Raw genomic sequence first — 22,595 nt, forward strand, 5'->3', positions numbered from 1 at the left:
ATACGTGGGTGGGTCAAAAAAAGAGAAATCTGTAAACCTTCAATGAGAATGGAAGAAAATCAAGAGTTTTAGTACAGAAGTCTAAGAAGGAGAAATATATATATATTGTCTTTCTTGCCTAAAGATGGTACCCAGGGTATAGTTTCAGCCATAACTAATTTTATTCTGGTAGATCGCAAGATTAAAACCATTTTCCTAGAGAACACCTTCTCTGTAAATATGAAATTGCCCTATTATGCTCTGGGCTTTTAATATCATTATCCAATTTCCCCAAACCCTTAAGTGATTCTAGGTCTCTGGAGTTTTCTTAGAGGTGCATATATGGTGTGAAATGGAATTGGTAGGCTATTTTTATAATAACAATAATAGTAATAATCATAACACAATACCACCAATAATAATAAGCAACTAACATATTCAGTGAATACTGTGTGTCAAGCACTGCTCTAAGCACTTGATCTGAATTTACTCAAGGACCTGACCTACTAAAAGGCTGTCTAGAAAAACGGGACCCAGGAGCCTGACTTTTTTGTACCATATTCAATATGCTTTTAGATAACATTCTAGGCAAACAAACAAGCACATATTCATTTTGTATTTTGACAATAGGAAATAATATATGTAACTCACAATCTCATTAGTAAATTGTTGTTAGGTGCTACCCAGTTGGCTCTGACTAATAGTGACAATGTTACAACAGAACAAAACATTACCCAGACCTGTACCATCCTCACAGTCACTGCAATGTCTGAGCCCATTCTCATAGCCATTGTGTCAATCTATCTCACTGAGGGTCTTCCTTTTTTTTTTGCTAACCCTTACCTTACCAAGCATAATGTCTTTCTCCAGGGACTGGTCTCTACACATAATATGTCCAAAGTACCTAAGACAAAGTCTCACCATCCTGGCTTTCAAGGAGCATTCTGGCTGTACTTCTGCCGAGAGAGACTTGTTAATTCTTCTGGAAGTTCGTAGTATATTTAATATTCTTCACCAACACTATAATTCAACTGAATCAATTCTTCTTCAATCTTCCTTATCCATTGTCCAGCTTTTGCAAGCATATGAGGAGACTGAAAATATCATGGCTTGGGGTCAGGTGTACCTTAGTCCTCAAAGTGACATCTTTGCTTTTCAACACTTTAAAGAGGTCTTCTGTAGCAGATTTGCCCAGTACAATGTGTCCTTTGATTTCCTGACTGCCGCTACAGGAGTTGATTGTGGATCCAAGTACAATAAAATCCTTGACAACTTCAACATTTTCTCAGTTTATCATGATTCTGCTTATTGGTCTATTTGTGAGGATTTTTGTTTTCTTTATGTTGAGGTATAATCCATACTGAAAGCTGTAATTTTTGACCTTCAACAGTAACTACACCAAGTCCTCTTCACTATCAGCAAGGAAGGCTGTGTCATCTGCCTATCACAGGTTGTTAAAGAGTCTTCCTCCAATTCTGATGCCACATTCTTCTTCATATAGTACAGCTTCTCAGATTATTTTCTAAGTGTACAGACTGAACAAGTATGGTTGAAAGGACACAACCCTGACGAACATTTTTCTTGATTTTAAACTGCACAGTTTCCCCTTGTTCTGTTCAAACAATTGCCTCTTGATCAATGAACAGCTTCTGTCTGGGTACAATTAAGTGCTCCGCAATTTCCATTCTTCGCAATGTTATCTGTAATTTGATATGACCTACACAGTCAAACACATTTGCATTGTCAACACAACACAGGTAAAGAACTTTCTGGTATTCTCTGCTTTCAGCCAGGATCCATCTGTCATCAGCAGTGATATTCCTTATTCCATGTCCTCTTCTGAAGCCAGCTTGAATTTCTGGCAGTTCCCTGGTGATGTACTATTGTAACCACTTTTGAATGGTCTTCAGCATAATTCTACTTGAGTGTGATATTAATGATTAAACAAACAAACAAACAAACTCATTGCCTTCAAGTTGATTCTAACTCCTCGCAGCCCTATAGGACAGAGTAGAACGGCCCCATAGGGTTTCCAAGGACTGCCTGGTAGGTTCAAACTGCCAACCTTTTTGTTAGCAGCCACAGCTTTTAACCACTATGCCACCAGGATCTCCAATATTAATGATATTGTTCAATAATTTCCACATTTTGTTGAATCGCCTTTCTTTGGAATGGGCACAAATATGGATCTCTTCTACTCACTTGGCCTGGCAGCTGTCTACCAAATTTCTTGGCATACAAGAGTGGCACCTCCAGCGCTGCTTACATCTGTTCAAACATCTCAATTATTAATGGATGTCTTCAGCTGTTTCTTCTCATTTTGAATTGTTCCACTTCAGAATATTATATCCCCCTTAAGAATAAATCAAATCTCAAGATTTGCTGAAAATTCTGGAACACGGATCTCTTACTTGAGAATATGGTGGGAAGATGTGAAGCCTGAAACTGCTATAACTTTGCTACCATGAATCTTTCTACCATGAATGAGGCAAGCACAGCTTTGCTACCATGAATGTGCGCCAGACTCAGGAAGACGTAACAATTATAAATATATACGCAAGAGGTGGGGCCAAGATGACGGAGCAGTCAGATGCTTCCAGGGATCAATCTTACAATAAAGAACTGAAAAAGCAAGTGAAACAATTATATTTATGACAAGCTAGGAACTCTGAGCATCAAAGGAAAAGCTAGAAAATGGACTGAGCGGCAGCAGGAGGGAGAGACGGTTCAGAAGTGGAGAGGAGTTGCCGGACCTGAACCGCCGGGAGCCCTCAGGCATCATTCCCTGGAGTGACCACAGCGGGGCTGGCAGTAGCATTCTGGATACAGTTTCCTCACGGAGAGACAGCCAGCCACAGAGCCTACTCATATCTCTGGAACCAGAGAAGAAAGGCGTGCTCAGCAAAAGCTAAGTACTTGCATATATTTTAAAGCGTCCCTAGCCCCCAAGCTGACTTCAGTGGCTGTCGATTTACCTGAGCCTGAGATAGACCCTGCTAAGTGCCCTGAACCATTAGCCCGGCCCTGGAAAAGTAATAAATTCACAACTGGGAGAAAGGATAATCTGCCAGCTCCAATAAGCTGGGGAGCTCAGGACAGAAGCAGCTCCTGTCCAGGCATAAACAAACTGCGGACTTTGAATACCTTTCCCCCCTGCATGGACCTGTGTGGGCCTATCTCAGGAGACTGCAACTATTTCAGCTGTGTGGTGGAGAGGTAGGTGTTTGATGTATGAAACTGCTTTCCCTATTAAACAGGATCCTCACCTACCCACATCAGGGACCTAAGGACTGGTGGCTCCACCCATGTCACCTAGCCACCCGTGACAGGTATCCAAGGATAACTGGTACTTCCCAGTCCTTGCAACCAAAAGCATTAGGTACCCAGGGCCTGTCTGCAGAACCCACCCACCTGTGCACTCTAGAGAACAGGGTTGCGCTTTCCTTACAGATACTTGGGGGATGGTTGTCATCCCCCAGCCTTGATCAGAGCATGACCCCCTGCTGCAACCAGATACCTGTACATACACCAAACAACCCTGACCCTCTAAGACTGTAGGACAGAGCCTGTACCACACACTTAATGACCAACTACCTAGACACCTGAGCTGAACTCATACAAGAAAAGTGAATGGACTCCTAGGCTCATATACCTGACAACAGCTCTAGCCATCAGGTGACAGGATGTTAGAGCTTCAAAGGTGAAAATAATCAAGCTAGCTCACTCAAGCAACCTAACTGGACATATTAAAACAAAACAAAGCAAGAAGCTAGGATACAGAAAGCAATCATAAAATAAAATAACCCAATAATTTATAGATGGCTTGGAGACAACAGTCAATTTTCAAATCACATAAAGATGCAGACCATGATCGCTTCAACAAACTCTCAAAGAATCAAGGGATCTTCTGGATGAAGGTGCATTCCTGGAGTTACCAGATACAGAATACAAGATATTAATATACAGAAATCTTCAAGAAATCAGGAATAAGATCAGGAGGGAAATCAGGCAATGTACAGAACATACAGGTAAAGAAACACACAGATAAAGGAATACAAAGACAAAGCAGTTGAAGAAATTAAAAAGGTTATTCAAGAACATAATGAAAAATTTAATAAGCTGCAAGAATCCACAGAGAGACAGGAATCAGAAATTAAGAAGATTAACAATAAAATTACGGAATCAGACAACTCAATAATAAAAAGTCAGAGGAGCACAACTGAGGAAGTAGAAGGCAGAATTTGTGAGACTGAAGATAAAACACTTGGCACCAATATACTCAAAGAAAAATCAGATAAAAAAAAATTTTTAAATGCAGAAACCCTAAGAATCTACGAAACCCTAGTAACCTATGAGTGACTGGAGTACAAGAACAGGGAGGGAAAACAGAAAATACAGACAGAATTGTTGAAGAAAACTTCTCTGATATTGTGAAAGATGAGAAGATATCTATCCAAGATGCTCATGAAACTGCACATAAGGTAGATCTCAAAATAAAGTCACCAAGACATAACCAAACTTGCCAAAACCAAAGATAAAAAGAGAATTTGAAGAGCAGCTAGGGGATAAACAAAAAGTCCCCTACAAAGGAAAGTCAATAAGAATGAGTTCAGACTACTTGGCAGAAACTACACAAGCAAGAAGGCAATGGGATGATTTATACAAAACATTGAAGGAAAAAAATTGCAAGCCAAGAATCGTATATCCAGCAAAACTGTCTCTCAAATGTGACGGCTAAATTAGGACTATACCAGATAAACAGAAGCTTAGGGAATTCGTAAAAACCAAACCAAAACTATAAGAAATACTAAAGGGAGTTCTCTGGTTAGAAAATCAATAATATCACATATCAACCCAAGACTAGAACACAGGACAGAGCAACCAGATGTCAACCCAGATAGGGAAATCACAAAAAAAAAATCAAGATGAGAAAACACTAAAAACAGGGCAACAGTGATGTCATTATGTAAAAGAAGCCAACATTAAAATAATAAAGAGGGACTAAGAAATTTAGTCATAGGTCTTTCATATGGAGAGGAAGACAAGATGATATAAAGAAATAAAACTTAGGTTTAAACTTAGAAAAATAGGGGTAAATGTTAAGGTAACCACAAAGGAGACTAACAATCCTACTCATTAAAATAAAATAAAACAAAAAAAATACTCAGCAGAAACAAAATCAAGAACAACGAATAAGAGGAAAAGACAATGTGTAAAGATAAATTACTCAGCACAAAAAATTAGGTGGGAAAAAGAAACTGTCAACAACACACAGAAAAAGACATCAAAATGACATCTTTAAACTCATACCTATTCATAATTATGCTGATTGTAAATGGACTAAATGCACCAATAAAGAGACAGAGAGTGGCAGAATGGATAAAAACATACTCTCTGTCTATATGCTGCCTATAAGAGACACATCTTAGACTGGGAGATACAAAAAACTAAAACTCAAGTGATGGAAAAAACCATATCAAGAAAACGACAATCAGAATAGAGCAGGAGTGGCAATATTAATTTCTGACAAAATAGACCTTAAAGTTAAATCCACCACAGAGAATACAGAAGGACACAATATAATGATTAAAGGGGCAATATACAAGGAGGATGTAACCATATGAAATATTTCTGTACCCAATGACAGGGCTGCAAGATACATAAAACAAATTCTACCAGCATTGAAAACTGAGATACACAGCTCCACAATTATAGCAGGAGCCTTCAACGCACCACTTTCGGTGAAGGATAGAACATCCAGAAGGAAGCTCAATAAAGACACAGGAGATCTAAATGCCATTATCAACCAACTTGACCTCACAGACATATACACTCTACCCAACAGCAGCCAAGTATACTTTCTTTTCTGGTGCACATGGAAAATTCTCTAGAATAGACCACCTATTAGGTCATAAAGCAAGCCTTAGCAGAATCCAAAACATCAAAATATTACAAAGCATCTTCTCTGACCATAAGGCCATAAAAGGAGAAATCAATAACAGAAAAAGCAGGGAAAAGAAATCAAACACTCGGAAACTGAACAATACCCTGCTGAAAAACAACTGGATTATAGAAGACATTAAGGATGGAATAAAGAAATTCATAGAATCCAATGAGAATGAAAACACTTCCTATCACAACCTTTGGGACACAGCGAAAAAAGTACTCAGAGGTCAAGTTATATGAATACACATATACAAAAAGAAGGGCCAAAATCAAAGAATTATCCCTACAACTTGAACAAATAGAAAGAAAGCAACAAAAGAAACCCTCAGGCAACAGAAGAAAGCAAATAATAAAAATTAGAGCAGAATTAAATGAAAGAGAACAGAAAAACAATTGAAAGAGTTAAGAAGACCAAAAGCTGGTTCTTTGAAAAAAAAAATCAACAAAATTGATAAGCCATTGGCCAAAATGACAAAAGAAAAACAGGTGAGGAAGCAAATAACCCAAATAATAAATGAGGTGGGCGATATCGCAACAGACCCAATTGAAATTAAAAGAATCATATCAGATTACTACGAAAAATGTACTCTAACAAATTTGAAAACATAGAAGAAATGGGTGAATTTCTAGAAACACGCTACCTACCTAAACTAACACAAACAGAGGTAGAACAACTAAATAAACCCATAACAAAAGAAGAGACTGAAAAGGTAATTTAAAAACTTCAAGCAAAAAAAAACCGTGGCCTGGACAGCTTCACTGCAGAGTTCTACTAAACTTTCAGAAGAGTTAACACCACTACTACTAAAGGTATTTCAGAACATAGAAAAGGATGGAATACTCCCAAACTCGTTCTATGAAGCCACCATATCCCTGAAACCAAAACCACGTAAAGACACCACACAAAAAAAGAAAATTACACACCTATATCCCTCATGAACTTAGATGCAAAAATCCTCAACAAAATTCTAACCAACAGAATTCAACAACATATCAAAAAATAATTCACCATAACCAAGTGGGATTCATACCAGGTATGCAGGGATGGTTCAACATTAGAAAAACAATTAATGTAATCCATCATATAAATAAAAGACAAGAACCACATGATCTTATAAATTGATGCAGAAAAGGCATTTGACAAAGTTCAACACCCATTCATGACAAAAACTCTCAGCAAAATAGGAATAGAAGGAAAATTCCTCAACATAATAAAGGGCATTTATACAAAGCCAATAGCCAACATCATCCTAAATGGAGAGAGTCTGAAAGCACTCCCACTGAGATCGGGAATCAGACAAGAATGCCCGTTGTCACCACTCTTACTCAACATTGTGTTGGAGGTCCTAACCAGAGCAGTTAGGCAAGATAAAGAAATAAAGAGCATCCAGATTGGTGAGGAAGAAGTAAAAGTATCTCTATTTGCAGATGATATGATCTCATACACAGAAAACCCTAAAGAATTCTCAAGAAAGCTACTGATACTAATAGAAGAGTTCAGCAGATTATCAGGATACAAGATAAACATACAAAAATCAGTTGGATTCCTCTACACCAATAAAAATAACATCAAAGAGGAAATCACCAAATGAATACCATTTATAGTAGCCCCCAAGAAGATAAAATACTTAGGAATAAATCTTACCAGAGACATAAAAGACCTGTACAAAGAAAACTACAAGATACTACTACAAGAAACCTACATAAGTGGAAAAACATATCTTGCTCATGGACAGGAAGACAACATTGTAAAAATGTCTATTCTACCAAAAGCTATCTATAGATAAAATGCAATTCCAATCCAAATTCCAATGACATTTTTTAATGAGATGGAGAAACAAATCACCAACTTCAAATGGAAGGGAAAGAGGCCTTGGATAAGCAAAGCATTATTGAAAAAGGAGAATAAAGTGGGAGGCCTCACTCTACCTGCTTTTAGAACTATTATACCGCAAGAGTAGCCAAAACAGGCTGATACTGGTATAACAACAGATACATGGACCAATGGAACAGAACTGAGAATTCAGACATAAATCCATCCACATATAAGCAGATGGTATTTGACAAAGACCCAAAGTCAGTTAAATGGGGAAAAGACAGTCTCTTTAACAAATGCACTCACAAAACTGGATATCCATCTGCAAAAAAATGAAACAAGACCCATACCTCAAACCATGCACGAAACCTAACTCAAAATGGATCAAAGACCTAAATATAAAATCTAAAACAATAAAGACCATGGAAGAAAAAATAGGGACAATGCTACCCAGACCCAAACCCAGTGCCCTCAAGTCAATTCCAACTCATAGCAACCCTATAGAAGCCCTAATACATGGCATAAACAGTATACGAAACATTACTAACAATGCACAAACACCAGAAGAGAAAACTGGGAGCTCCTAAAAATCAAACACCTATGCTCATCCAGAGACTGCACCAAAAGAGTAAAAAGATTACCTACGGCGTGGGGAAAAGTTATTAGTAGGACATTTCCGATCAGCGTGTGATCTCTAAAATCTACAAGATACTGAGAAAACTCAACTACAAAAAAGACAAACTGCCCATTAGAAAATAGGCAACGGATATGAACAGGCACTTCACTAAAGAAGACATTCAGGTAGCTAACAGATACTTGAGGAAATGCTCACATTCATTCGCCATTGCCACAAACAAACAAACAAAAAAACAAACCCAGTGCCATCGACATTAGCCATTAGAGAAATGCAAATCAAAACTATAGTGAGATTCCATCTCACGCCAACAAGGCTGGCATTAATCCAAAAAACAAAAAATAATAAATGTTGGAGAGGTTATGGAGAGACTGGAACACTTATACACTGCTGGTGGGAATGTAAAATGGTACAAGCACTTTGGAAATCGACTTGGTACTTCCTTAAAAAGCTAGAAATAGAACTACCACACAATCCAGCAATTCCACTCCTTGGAACATATCCTAGAGAAATAAGAGTCTTTACATGAACAGATATACGCACACCCATGTTCACTGCAATAGCAATAAGCAAAAAGATGGACGCAACCAAGGCGTCCATCAATGGATGAATGGATAAATTATGGTATATTCACACAATGGAATACTACACATGGATAAAGAACAATGATGAATCCGTGAAACGTTTCCTAATACGGAGGTGTCTGGAAGGCATCACGCTGAGTGAAATTAGTCGGTTGCAAAAGGACAAATATTGTATGAGACCACTATTATAAGAACTCGAGAAGCAGTTTAAACAGAGAAGAAAATATTCTTTGATGATTACGAGGGTAGGGAGGGAGGGAGGGAAAGCGGCATTCACTAATTAGATAATAGACAAGAACCATTTTAGGTGAAGGAAAAGACAACACACAATTCAGGAGAGGTCAGCACAACTGGACTAAACCAAAAGCAAAGAAGTTTCCTGAATAAACTGAATACTTCAAAGGCCAGTGGCGGTTTGAAGACAATGGTTTCTGGCGACATCTAGGTCAATTGGCATAATAAAATCTATTAAGAAAACATTCTGCATCCCACATTGGAGAGTGGCGTCTGGGGTCTTAAACGCTAGCAAGCAGCCATCTAAGATGCATTAATTGGTTTCAACCCACCTGGACCAAAGGAGAATGAAGAACACCAAGGACACAAGGTAATTACGAGCCCAAGAGACAGAAAGGGCCACATAAACCAGAGACTACATCAGCCTGAGACCAGACGAACTAGATGGTGCCCGGCTACAACCGATGACTGCCCTGATAGGGAACACACCAGAGAACCCCTGAGGGAGCAGGAGAACAGCGGGATGCAGGTCTCAAATTCTCGTAAAAAGACCAGACTTAATGGTCTGACTGAGGCTAGAAGGACCCTGGAGGTCATGGTCCCCAGACCTTCTGTTGGCCCAGGACAGGAACCATTCCCAAAGGTAACTCTTCAGGCAGGGATTGGACTGGACTATAAGATAGAAAATGATACTGGTGAGGAGTGAGCTTCTTGGATCAAGTAGACACATGAGACTATGTGGACAGCTCCTGTCTGGAGAGGAGATGAGAAGGCAGAGGGCATCAGAAGCTGGCTGGACAGACACAAAAATAGAGGGTGGAGAGGAGTGTGTGCTGTCTCATTAGGGTGAGAGCAACTAGTAGTGTATAGCAAGGTATATATAATTTTTTATATGAGACTGACTTGACTTGTAAACTTTCACTTAAAGCACAACAAAATTTTTAAAATATATATATACATAGATACACAAGTAAAACAGGGGCTCAAAATGAATACACTAGTTTGGATCCTATCAGGAGGGAGAAATTTTAATATAAAGAGCTATTAAATGTAACAGGTATTGAAATAGAGACAGATTGTCTGGGAAGAAGTAAAGAGAACTTAAAAGAAAACAGGAACAGCAAATATAAGGAACAACCATTATCCTCTAGGACTCATATAGAACACCCAAGGAAGAGATCTCCCCAATCCCCTTCTTCAGTGCTGAGATCCAGTCGCTGCTGGAGGAGGTACAGCCTTGGTTCACTGAATAGAAGAGAAGTCACACTAGTGCCATGCCAGGGAAGCTTGCTGGACATCTGCACTCCAGGACTTGCCAGAAATTTTCCTGCTAGGGTGCCAGGGAAGGCTATTTGCAGGGAGGGAGATGTTTTAATGGAGGCACTCCACTAAAAAACCACCCAAAGTGGGAATGTTGGGGGAAGCTGCTGGTGATCGCTTACTGACTACTATAAACACAGTGAGTTCCTCAAGCTCTGTGTTCCTCGCTGTGACACAAACCCACTGCTAGTGTAGTATCTGCTTGGGTTCATCATGACACCCCTTTACGACTTGGGTGCAAGGAGAACCACTGCAAACGTGCTAACATTTGTGCTGCTTGTTGGGCTGTAATAAAGAACTCTGCCTCTTAAAAAAACTTAAACATCTCTTACCACGTTACCCAGTATACATCCCCTTATTCATAGAAATGTCATTTATAATAATTGAAAATTTGAAACAATCCAAATATCCCTCAATTGGTGAATAGGAAAAAAAAGGGAAGTCCCATACAGTAAGATACTATTAAGCAATAAAAAGGAATAAACTTTTGATATATGGAACGACATGGATGAACCTCAAAACATGCTAATGCCAGACACAAAAGACTACATATTGTGTTATTCCATTTATATGAATTTCTAGAAAGGTAAATCTATAGAGACAGAAAGCAGATCAGTGGATTCTGGGGATTGAAGGCAGGCATAGAGATTGACTGCAAATGTGCACTAGAGAATTATCTGGAATGATGGCAACATTCTAAACTGGATTGTGATGATGGCTGCAAACTGAAAAAATTTTCTAGAAACCATTTAACTATAGTTACAAGAGGTGAATTTTAGGCTATGTAAATTATACCTCAATAAAGCTGGACTATACGAAGAAAAATAAGCATCAAGATTGGAGGAAGGCTCATTAACGACGTGTGATATGCAGATGACACAACCTCACTTGCTGAAAATGAAGAGGACATGAAACAATTACTGATGAAGATCAATCACCACAGCCTTCGGTACGGATTATACCTCAACATAAAGAAAATAGAAATCCTCACAACTGGACCAATAAGCAACATCATGATAAACAGAGAAAACATTGACATTGTAAAGGATTTCATTTTCCTTGAATTCACAGTCAACATCCATGGAAGCAGCAGTCAAGTAATCAAATGATATACTGCACTGGGCGGATCTAAGGCAAAAGATCTCTTTAAAGTGTTAAAAAGCGAAGACGTCACCTTGAGGACTAAGATGCACCTGACCCAAGTCATGGTGTTTTCAATCATCTCATATGCATGTGAAAGCTGGACTATGAATCCAGAAGACTAGAGGAAAACTGCTGTCTTTGAATTATGGTGTTTGCAAAGAATACTGAATATACCACGAACTGCCAGAAGGAACAAATCTGTCTTAGAAAACCACAGCCAGAATGTTCCTTTGAAGCAAGGACGGTGAGACTTCATCTCACATACCTTGGACGTGTTATCAGGAGGGACCGATCCCTGGAGAAAGACATCAGAGAAAAGAAGGAAGACCCTCAACAAGATGGATTGACACAGTTGCTGCAACAATGAGCTTAAGCATAACAACGATTATGAGGATGGTGCAGGACCAGGCAGTGTTTTGTTCTGTCGTATATAGGGTTGTTATGAGTTGGAACCAGCTCGACAGCACCTAACAACAACAAAGCTGTAAAAGAAAGAGAAATGGAGAAGAGTGAAGCATTTGTCCTGCCTTTTCTACAGAGCCTGTATTTCAGAGTAACCGAATTGCTGATGAGGAAAATTTTCCATATAGAAGAATTCCAGTTTATATATACAGGAAAAAAAAGATCATATTAGAAAAATCACAATTCTGTAACCTTAATGACAAGATGGATCTCAAAGGATGCTAAAGCTATTAGATGAAAGGCTGTTGAGAAATTTTATAATGGAAGAAACAGCCTGATGATGTCCTGAAGCCAAATGATCAGTGCTAGTATTACTCAAGACAATTCGAAATTATGCGGCACTTGATATGATGCAATAGTAAGGGCGAAGCTCCAACTGTGAAGGATTCTTGCAAAATAAATAGACAAATAAAATAAAGCTAAAGCTAATCAAACCTCTAGATCTAATGATCAGTTTACAAAATGCAAATATTATTCAAGGTAAACAACACCTTTAGGAAGTGATCAGCCAAATCCATTCTAAAACCAAACCAAACTCGTTGTGGTAGGTCCAGTCAATTCTGACCATAGCGACCCTTTAGGACAGAGTAGAACTGCCCCATAGTGTTTCCAAGGAGCAGCTGGTGGATTCACACTGCAGGCCTGTTGGTTAGCAGCCAGGCTCTTAAACACTGCGCCACCAGGGCTGAATCCATTCTAAAACCAAACCAAACCCGCTGCCGTCAAGTCGATTCCGACTCATAGCAACCCTATAGGATAGAGCAGAACTGCCCCATTGGATTTCCAAGGAGCAGTTCTGGTAATATAGTGGTTAAGAGCTATGGATGCTAACCAAAAGGTCAGCTGTTTGAGTCCACCATGTGTTTACTGGAAACCCTATGCGGCAGTTCTACTCTGTCCTATAGAGTCACTATGAGTTGAGACCAACTCAATGGCAACAGGTTTGTATCCACTCTAAAGGGCCTGGTTTTTCTAACAATCTCATGATGTTAAAAAAAAAAAAAAAAAAAAGGCAGCAGCAGCAAGGGATACTATTACGGAAAATAAGAAACTTATTAAATAAACAACTATATGCAAAGTGTAAACCACACCTTGAATGAGTGAATCATGATTTTAACAAACCAACTGCAAAAAAGGCATTTTTTGGGACAACTGGTAAAATCTGAGTAACTATTTGACATTATTAAGGAATCACTCTTAATTTTGTTAGGTGTGATATTAGCATGGTTATATACATATTAAAAAAAAAAAAAAGCCTTTATCAGTTACAGGTGGTCATACTAGCATACCTGCTAGTGAAATTACATGCCTAGAATTTGTTTTTGAATATTTTAACATTCTTCTTTCTTAAGATTGGCAAAATGCTGAAAATCATTGAGGCTGGATATGGGAGTCATTATTCTAGTCACTCCACTTTTATATATGTTTTTAATTTTCATGTTAAAAAGGTTAGGAGGCAAAGAAAGATTACGAAACTAAAGAAAAGAAAACGGTGCTCAGAAAAGAGGTCAGGAATAAAGAGTGACATAGAAGTCATGAGGCGGTAAGTAATAGATGAAGCCAAGCCTTTGGAAAGTATCATCTAAGGAGAAAGTAGAAGCTAAGTAAAATGAAATCAGAGAAGTGAAGCCAGTGGCATGCCAAAATTTAAAGATAGGGCAGATAAAGAAACTTGAGAAGGATACCAAAACCTGAAATGTCAGTGAGGTGGGAAGAGACACAAGAGAAAAACTGATTCAGGAAAATCAAGGCAAGAAAATTCCCCAACAATAATAATCACTAAGTGTCCCTCTTATAGACACAAAATTTCAAATCAAACACGGGGCGGGGGGGCATTATGGATTTTAAACAGAATAAATTCAGAATGATGAAAAGAAATGATTATCTTCATATTTTCTAAGGTACACAATCTCCCAGATACCAAACAAGATGTTCAATAAAATTTAAAAGACATATACCTGCTAGTACCAAACTGCCACCAGCTAATCTACCACAGTGGAAGATACAATACCAAATACTAGAATCACTATAAAAATAAAATTAAACAAGGAGACAAGGTTGACACTGGCCATGAAGATTTCTCTAGAGGAGAGTCACTTAACTAATACATTCCATTATGATAAGGACCATGGCCCTTTTTCCTTCCTATAGGACCAAATTTTAGCATGGTACCAGGCTCCATGTAAAAAGGATATCTTTTCGGGTACCATCTCTTTGATCCTTTATTTTTCACTCTCTTGATTTCCAATTCACTGAGGTTGAAGACATATTTTTGTTTGTAGGGCAAAATCCTACCTAACGTGAATCTCTATCTTTACATGACAAACACTCCGTATCATCTTAATCAACTAAAAGTTGAAATAAGTCTTTTTTTCTGTTTTCCACAGACGAAAGACAGAAAATTGAATGATCCCCAGCCTCTCTGCAGCACATGTATTTTTTGGTATTTCTAGGTATATTCTGAAATTCTAAAAAGTCCAAAAATGTCCCAATTCAGGATTTTTTAAATTCTTATTAGACCTTTTAGCTTTTATTTAACTCAGGATTAAAGAGCATAAAAAAAAAAAGATCATAAGGATGATAAATTCTAAAATATCTTAGAAGCAAGAAATTAAAAGTTAAAAACTTACATTCGAGCTGTGCAACCACATCTCCAGGGTCTACTGCTTCGGGGAACACCTACAAGGGGAGGATGTAGGGGGAAGCAGGATGGAGAACAGGAAGTGAAAGGAAAATAAACACAAGATAATCTTTGTATTTCTTCTCTCATTCCCAAAATATTATTTCTTCCCCAACCAAAGAAATTTTTGACGTTATTGAGAACTATCATCTCCTCTCTGCTTTCTATGGTCAGTATGGAAGCCTTTACAAACAAAGAATAAATAAACAGAATGGACAAACAAATAAGTTTTATTACTGGCTCTAACTCCCTCTCCAAATTCCTCTGCTACCACTCCTCCCCTTGTTTGCTACCATGGTCATACTGGCCTTCTTGACGTTCCTCAAGCTAATTCCCAACAAGAAGTCTTTACATTTGCTATTCCCATTGCTTAGAATGCTCTTCCCCCAACCTTCAAATGACTGCTAACGTCTCACAACTGAGGCTCAGCTTAAATGTTATCACTTTCTCTGGTCACCCTTTAAAATAGACAACTTCCCTATTCCTTCAGTCCCTCTCTATCCCCTTATCCTCTTCATGACATATATCACTATCTAAAATTATATTATTCATGTATTTACTTGATTATCATTTGTTTCTCCTATTAAAATGACAGCTCCAAGAGGGCAAGGGATTTGTCTTGTTTACCATGTATCCCCAGTGCCTAGAATAGTACACTGTACAGAGCAGATACTGGGTAATTATTTGTGGAAGGGAGGGACAGAGATAGGCAGAGAGGAAAGCAAACAATAAAAAGGGAAAAACACAGTTTCTAATAATGAACCAAAGGCAGCAATATTAGTGGTCAAAACAGATTTATAGAAAGCCATAGTAATATATGTCCCATTTTTACCCATTAGTGACTCACTTTTCCATGAACGTTATTATTCAGATGCTGTGTTATTACATAAAAGGTATTGTGTTTTAAATAAAATCCACTAAGACAATTTTAGAAATAAACTGACCCATCAAGAAAAAAGACAACAGATTCAATGCATAATAAATGCATATTTATTTCCAAGCTTCCAGGTTTAAGTTACAACTTTCATTCTGATTTAAACCATAGTATTCAGTCTTTTTTTATATTCAGTCAGCAATAATAATTTGTGTTCTGAGCTTTCATTAAAAATTTGGAACCATGTTTTTGTTTTCTTAATACTTAACCTGACATTTGAACCCACCTTTTCAAACACCATTCTGGCATTGAAGACCAATGGAAAAGTAGGTGGGACACATTGTGTCTTTTTGTATTGGCCAAACACACAGATGCTAAGATAGATGTCCTCCTTGTCTTTCAGCACCACTCCTGGACAAGTTACCTGAAAGAAATTAGACAGATGAATGTAACTGCTTTATAAATTTCCTCAGCAATACTACTAAAAATGACCTATCGAATGTTAGGTAAAACATTACTATACTAAAAAAATAATAAAAATACTTGCAATAATAAAAAAAAAAAAACCCACAAGAGATTCCAAATTTTCCAAAGTTAAATGAAATGCTTTTATAACTTCCATCCCTCTGAAAAATACATGATTTTCCATTTGGTTGTTTCTGCCACATTTGAAGCTATAAGCACTGGCTCTTGGGACAGACACTCATAGTCTTTAAACAGTCAGCCTTAGGCTCCCACTTTATGCTGAATGCTGACATACACTTATTCAGGACCATTTATTCACAGAGGGTTAACACTCAGCAGAAATAAAACACTATACTAGAGGACAAAAAAAATACAGATAAAAAGGGCAAATATGACCTATATGACCCTAAATAGCAGTCCATGGACACTGTCATATTGGTTAAAGCTAGTGAAATGAAGTTTCTAGCCTAATGAAGTATTTTTTTAACATAAAATTTTTTTAACGTAAAAATTTTTTTTTTAAATTGCGCTAAACTACCCATCAATACAAGGACCCCTGGTGGAGCAGTCGTTAAGCACTCGAGTGTTAACAGTCAGCAGTTCGAACTCACCAGCCACTCCCTGGGAGAATAACGTGGCAGTCTGCTTTCATAAAAATTACTCATTGTAGTCAAGTCGATTCAACTCACAGCAACCCTATAGGACAGAGGAGAACTGCCCCATATGGAAGCACACTACAACATCTTTCTCCTGTGGAGCAGCTGGTGGGTTTGAACCACTGATCTTTCAGTGAGCACTTAACCAATGCCACCAGGGCTCCTTTTCATAAAGATTATAGCCTTGGAAACCCTATGAGGCAGTTCTATTCTGTCCTACAGAGTCGTTATGAGTCAGAACTGACTTGATGGCACATAACAACAACATCCATCAATATGACTGACAAAATATAGGTATAAAATTCGGGGTTTCTAAAACATGCATAACTATCTCTCCAGTCCCAACCATATTTCACTGCCAGTGATCAACCACACACTTAACAGAGTATTAAAGTCTCTCTAAGATTCTGGACCAATATACCCACACAGTAATATTACTCAACACTCCCTAACAATATAGCCAAAGAGTATGTTTTATTGTTCTCTGAACATTTGTATTACTTTCTTGCCTCACATTCTTCCATTACCTGGAATCCTAGTCCACTCTATCTCCTTATCATTTACTTCCACCTACCACCAGCCCTGGTGACGAAGTCGTTAAGTGCTACGGCTGCTAACCAAAGGGCCGGCAGTTCGAATCCGCCAGGCGCTCCTTGGAAACTCTATGGGGCAGTTCTACTCTGTCCCATAGGGTCGTTATGAGTCGGAATCGACTCGACGGCACTGGGTTTGGTTTGGTTTTTTTGACCACCAGCCAAGCCCTACATCTCCTACACAAAACCTCTCATGATTCACCAGCTATCACTATTCTACTCAACCTAATGCAAACATTTATTATGAACTTACTATATGCAAGTAAATGTGTTCTAAATCCTCATAACCATTTTGTAGTTCTCTTAAGGCCCTAGTTATTGTCTACATGCATTTTAATTTAAAAAAAGTGGGTACATTTATTTGATTATAAATTCCCTGAGGACCGACGTTTCATTTTCCTCGTCATTATATCTAAGCACAAAGTCTTTCTGAGTCAAAAGGCAGCTTAAAGATTATCTACCCAATTTTGTTTCTGTTTTTATATATGAAAACAACAGAGCTCCAAGAAAGTTTAAGCAATTTACTTACCTAAGGTCACACAGTAAATCAGTCATAATAGTCAATGAGTTAATACAGTCAAAGTGCTTATAGCAGTGCCTGATAGAGCAGTCAATCTATACCAACCAAAAACCCCAAGGCTGTAAGTCTTTACAGAAGCAAACTGCCACATCTTTTTCCAACAGAGCCACCAGTGATTTCGAACCATTGACCTTTCAGTTAGCAGCCAAGCCTTTTAACCACTGCGCCACCAGGGCTCTTTTTATCTATACTAGCTATTCCCATTGTTAGATTGAAAACCACAGCATCTACCATTTTAGTACAAACCATTGCATAGAATAAGTGGCAAAGACTTCATGTTCTTTGTACACAGCTATTTTCCACTTTTGCCCTAGCATATTCCTTACTGGTCATTAAACTCAAGATTCTCAACAAATCTCACTCTGTCCATCAGTTTCATTTCCTGCTCAGCCTCATTAAAGTCAAATCTATCTTAGAGTTTCTCTAAATCTATGCTGTTCAATATGGTAGGTACTAGACACGTATAGATGTGCTAGTCTGAACTGAGACACTGTACATGCAAAATACATACTGGATTATGAAGACTTGGTACCAAAAAAATGTAAGTTATCTCATTAATAATAAAATATATTATTACAATTAATTTCACCTATTTCTTTTAATTTTTCTAATGTAGCTACTAGAAAATATATCCTTGGCTCATAAAATTACATCCTTGGCTCATATTTGTGGCTTACATTATATTTCTATGGGACAAGGCTGTTCTAATTGTCCTCACTGGAAACTGCACAGTCTCTTTCCAATTGTTAACATATGCACGAAGATATGACTTCTTTTTTCTTATTCACAATTTTACAAATGCTGCCATCCTTTAAAGTAACAGCCAGCAGCTTTCCAAAAGGAACACAAAAAAAGAGGGGATAAAGGAAATCAGATGTGACAAAAAGAAAACAAATAGCAAGATAGTTGATTTAAACCAACCATATGTATAATTACATAAATATAAATGTTCTTCAGTGATGAATCTGTGAAACATTTCATAACATGGAGGAATCTGTAAGGCATTATGCTGACTGAAATTAGTCAGTTACAAAAGGACGAATATTGTAAAAGACCACTATTATAAGATCTTGAGAAACAGTTCAAACTGAGAAGAACACGTTCTTTTGTGGTTACGAGACAGGGGAGGGAGGGAGGGTGGGAGAGGGTTATTTACTGATTAGATAGTAGATATGAACTACTTTAGGTGAAGGTAAGGACAACACTCAATACAGGGAAGGTCAGCTCAATTGGACTGGACCAAAAGCAAAGAAGTTTCCTGAATAAACTGAATACTTCGAAGGTCAGCGGAGCAAGGGCGGGGGTTTGGGGACTATGGCTTCAGGGGACATCTAAGTCAATTGGCAAAATAAATTCTATTAAGAAAACATTCTGCATCCCACTTTGAAATGTGGCATCTGTGGTCTTAAATGCTAACAAGCGGCCATCTAAGATGCATCAATTGGTCTCAACCCACCTGGATCAAAGGAGAATGAAGAACACCAAGGTCACAAGATAATTATGACCCCAAGAGACAGAAAGGGCCACATGAACTAGAGACTTACATCATCCTGAGACCAGAAGAACTAGATGGTGCCTGGCCACAACCGATGACTGCCCTGACAGGGAGCACAACAGAGAACCCCTGAGGGAGCAGTAGAACAGTGGGATGCAGACCCCAAATTCTCATAAAAAGACCAGACTTAATAGTCTGACTGAGACTAAAAGAAGCCCGGCAGTCATGGTCTCCAAACCTTCTGTTGGCCCAGGACAGGAACCATTCCCAAAGCCAACTCATCAGACATGGATTGGACTGGACAATGGGTTGGAGAGAGATGCTGATGAGTGAGCTACTTGTCTCAGGTGGACACTTGAGACTGTGTTGGCATCTCCTGTCTAGAGGGGAGATGGGAGGGTAGAGAGGGTTAGAAACTGGCAAAATGGTCACAAAAGAAAAGACTGGAAGGAGGAAGCAGGCTGACTCATTAGGGGGAGAGTAAATGGGAGTATGTAGTAAGGTGTATGTAAGTTTATATGTAAGAGACTGACTTGATTTGTAAACTTTCACTTAAAGCACAATAAAAATTATTTTAAAAAATATATAAATGTTTTTAGCATTCTAATTAAAAGATAGAAACTGTCAGATAAGATTTTTAAAAAAGCAAGACATACAATATGATGTTTACAAAAAAAAAAAACAACAAAAAAAAAACCTTAATCTTTATTGAAAGAAAACCTCCAGAATGGTGAAGTCAAGACCTCTGAAAACTAGCCCTTCCATAAAAGCAATAAGAACACTGACAGAAACTGTCAAAATCAACTTTTTCTGAATTCTGGAAATTAATCAGAGGCTAACAACAATCTGAAGAGTATTTATCAAAGAAACAACCAAATCTCAGTAAGAATAGTGAGTTTTGTGGTGTTTTAACACCCTATCCCCATTCCTCTCTACCCAGCTCTGCAGTAGCCTTGAAAACCAAAAGTCTTTAAATCACGATAGCCAAGAAAACCAGCAGCCCAGCAGCTACTGGAGGAGAACAGCTATGGGGCTACCCAAAAGCCCCAACACAAGGAATTGTCATTATTTGACCTATATGGCAGTTCCCAGGAAATTCCCACTTGCAGGGCTTCCTTTCATGTGACTTCAACCAGAGCTCACCATAAACAGCTTTTTACCTTGAGGCATTTGTCAAAAACAATCAGCAACAAAAGTATAACACCACAGTTGCCTAAGGCAGCAGTAACTGTTGGGGCATATAATAAGCTGACCAAAATACTTCAAAGGCAAAACTGAGGAATAGTGTATCTATAGTGGGCTTTGAAAAGTTCTGACGTGTTCCTGGGATGCATGTGCAAAGCCATATGCATGCCTAGGAAAGATCTGAAAAGGCATTAAATCTTTCACCTCTGGTTGACCTTAAGGCTGTGGGAAAGTAGGAAGTAAAGAATAAGTCAGAGTTGTAAACTACCTGCCAGATCATCAAAAACATACCTCAAAATGCACACCAAAACCATTGACAAAGGCTAGGAGACTTGTTGGTTCAAGGCATTTACCAAAATATAACTCCAATCATTATCAGAGTATAAAGTGAGCAGAGATTTCAGTAGTTACGTACAACAAAGAACACAGACTTTACAGAATTAGTCCAGGGAAGTAAGCAAACAAACAGCAACAACAAACCTGGAGAGGAAGGAGTCTAATTTCCAGGGTTTCTATACTATATCATATAAAATGTCAACTTCTCAACAAAAATTATGAGATATGCAAAGAAATAGGAAAAAAAGTCAATAGAAACTGTCCCCGAGGAAGCCCAGATGATTTAAAGTAGAAAAAGACTTTAAATCATCTATTATAAAGATGTACAAAGAACGAAAATAAAACATGTTTAAAGAACTAAAGGAAAATATGACAATGATGTCTCCTCAAATAATGCATATGAATAAATGGATAAATTATTTTAAAAAACAGAAATCCTGATGTGGAAAATAAAACATCTGAAATTAAAAAAAAAAAAAAAAAACACTAAAGGAGATTAGGAGCAGGTATGTGGTGGCAGAGGAGAGATTCCATGAACTTGAAAACTGGTAAACTGAGATAATCCAGTCCGAGGAACAGAAAGAAAATAATGAAGAAAAATTAACAGAGACTGAGACACCTGTGAGGCACCAAAAGGATACTCACACATGCGTAATGGGATTTCTAGGAGAGGAAAAGAAAGGGCCAGAAAGAATATTTGAAGAATAGATATAAACTTCCCAAATTTGATGAAAAATTTTAATTCACACATCCAAGAACTCCAAGTATGATAAACTCAAGGAGTCCACACCTAGACACATCACAACCAAACTGTCAAAAGACAAAGAAGAGAGAATCTTGAAAGCAGCAAGAGAGAAATGACTTTTCATATATAAGAATCCTCAATAAGATGAACAGGTGATTTCTTATCAGAAACCATGTAGGCCAGAAGGCAGTTAGTGTCTTGGTCATCTAGTGCTGCTATGACAGAAATACAAGTGGATGGTTTTAACAAAGAGAAGTTTATTCTCTCACAGTCTCATAGGCAAGAAGTCCAAATTCAGGAGATTGGCTCCAGGGGGAAGCTTTCTCTGTTGGCTCTGGAGCAAGGTCCTTGACATCAATCCTACCCAGGATTAGGAACTTTTCTGCACAGGAACCCCAGGACCAAAGGACATGCTCTGCTCTCCACACTGCTTTCTTGGTGGTATGAGGTCTCCATGTCTCTCTGCTCGCTTCTCTCTTTCGTATCTCAAAAGAGATTGGCTTAAGACACTACCTAATCTTGTAGATCTCGTCAATATAAGTAGTCCATCTCATTAACATCATAGTGATAGGGTTTGCAACACACAGAGAAATCATATCCAATGACAAAACTAGAAAATCATACAATCCTGGGAATCATGACCTAGCCAAGTTGACAGATATTTCTGAGGGACACAATTCAATCCATGACATTCCATCCTTTGGACCCCCAAAATTCATGACCATGCCATATGTCAAATATATTCATCCCATCATATCATAGCAAAAGTCTTAAATCAACTCCAGACCAAAATCCAAAAATTCCTCTTCATCTGTGTAATCTAGAATACAAGTTATCTGCTTACAAAGTACAAAGGTGTAACAGCCAC

The 22,595-nt window shown here is 38.1% G+C and overlaps 1 protein-coding gene across 6 annotated transcripts in view; it reads right to left on the reverse strand.

The window, feature by feature from the left end:
• SPATA6 (spermatogenesis associated 6) overlaps window positions 1-22,595 on the reverse strand; it is a 185,892-nt gene that overhangs the window by 144,659 nt on the left and 18,638 nt on the right. For all 6 annotated transcript variants that reach the window (XM_064281936.1, XM_064281934.1, XM_064281935.1 and 3 more), the window contains exons 2-3: window positions 15,959-16,096; window positions 14,749-14,797 (exon numbers count right to left, since the gene is read on the reverse strand). In XM_064281936.1, the coding sequence (XP_064138006.1) occupies window positions 14,749-14,797; window positions 15,959-16,096 (187 nt within the window). The remainder of the gene's footprint in view (window positions 1-14,748; window positions 14,798-15,958; window positions 16,097-22,595) is intronic.

Source organism: Loxodonta africana, chromosome 3 (assembly GCF_030014295.1).
Source record: "Loxodonta africana isolate mLoxAfr1 chromosome 3, mLoxAfr1.hap2, whole genome shotgun sequence".
Classification (NCBI taxonomy): Eukaryota; Metazoa; Chordata; class Mammalia; order Proboscidea; family Elephantidae; genus Loxodonta; species Loxodonta africana.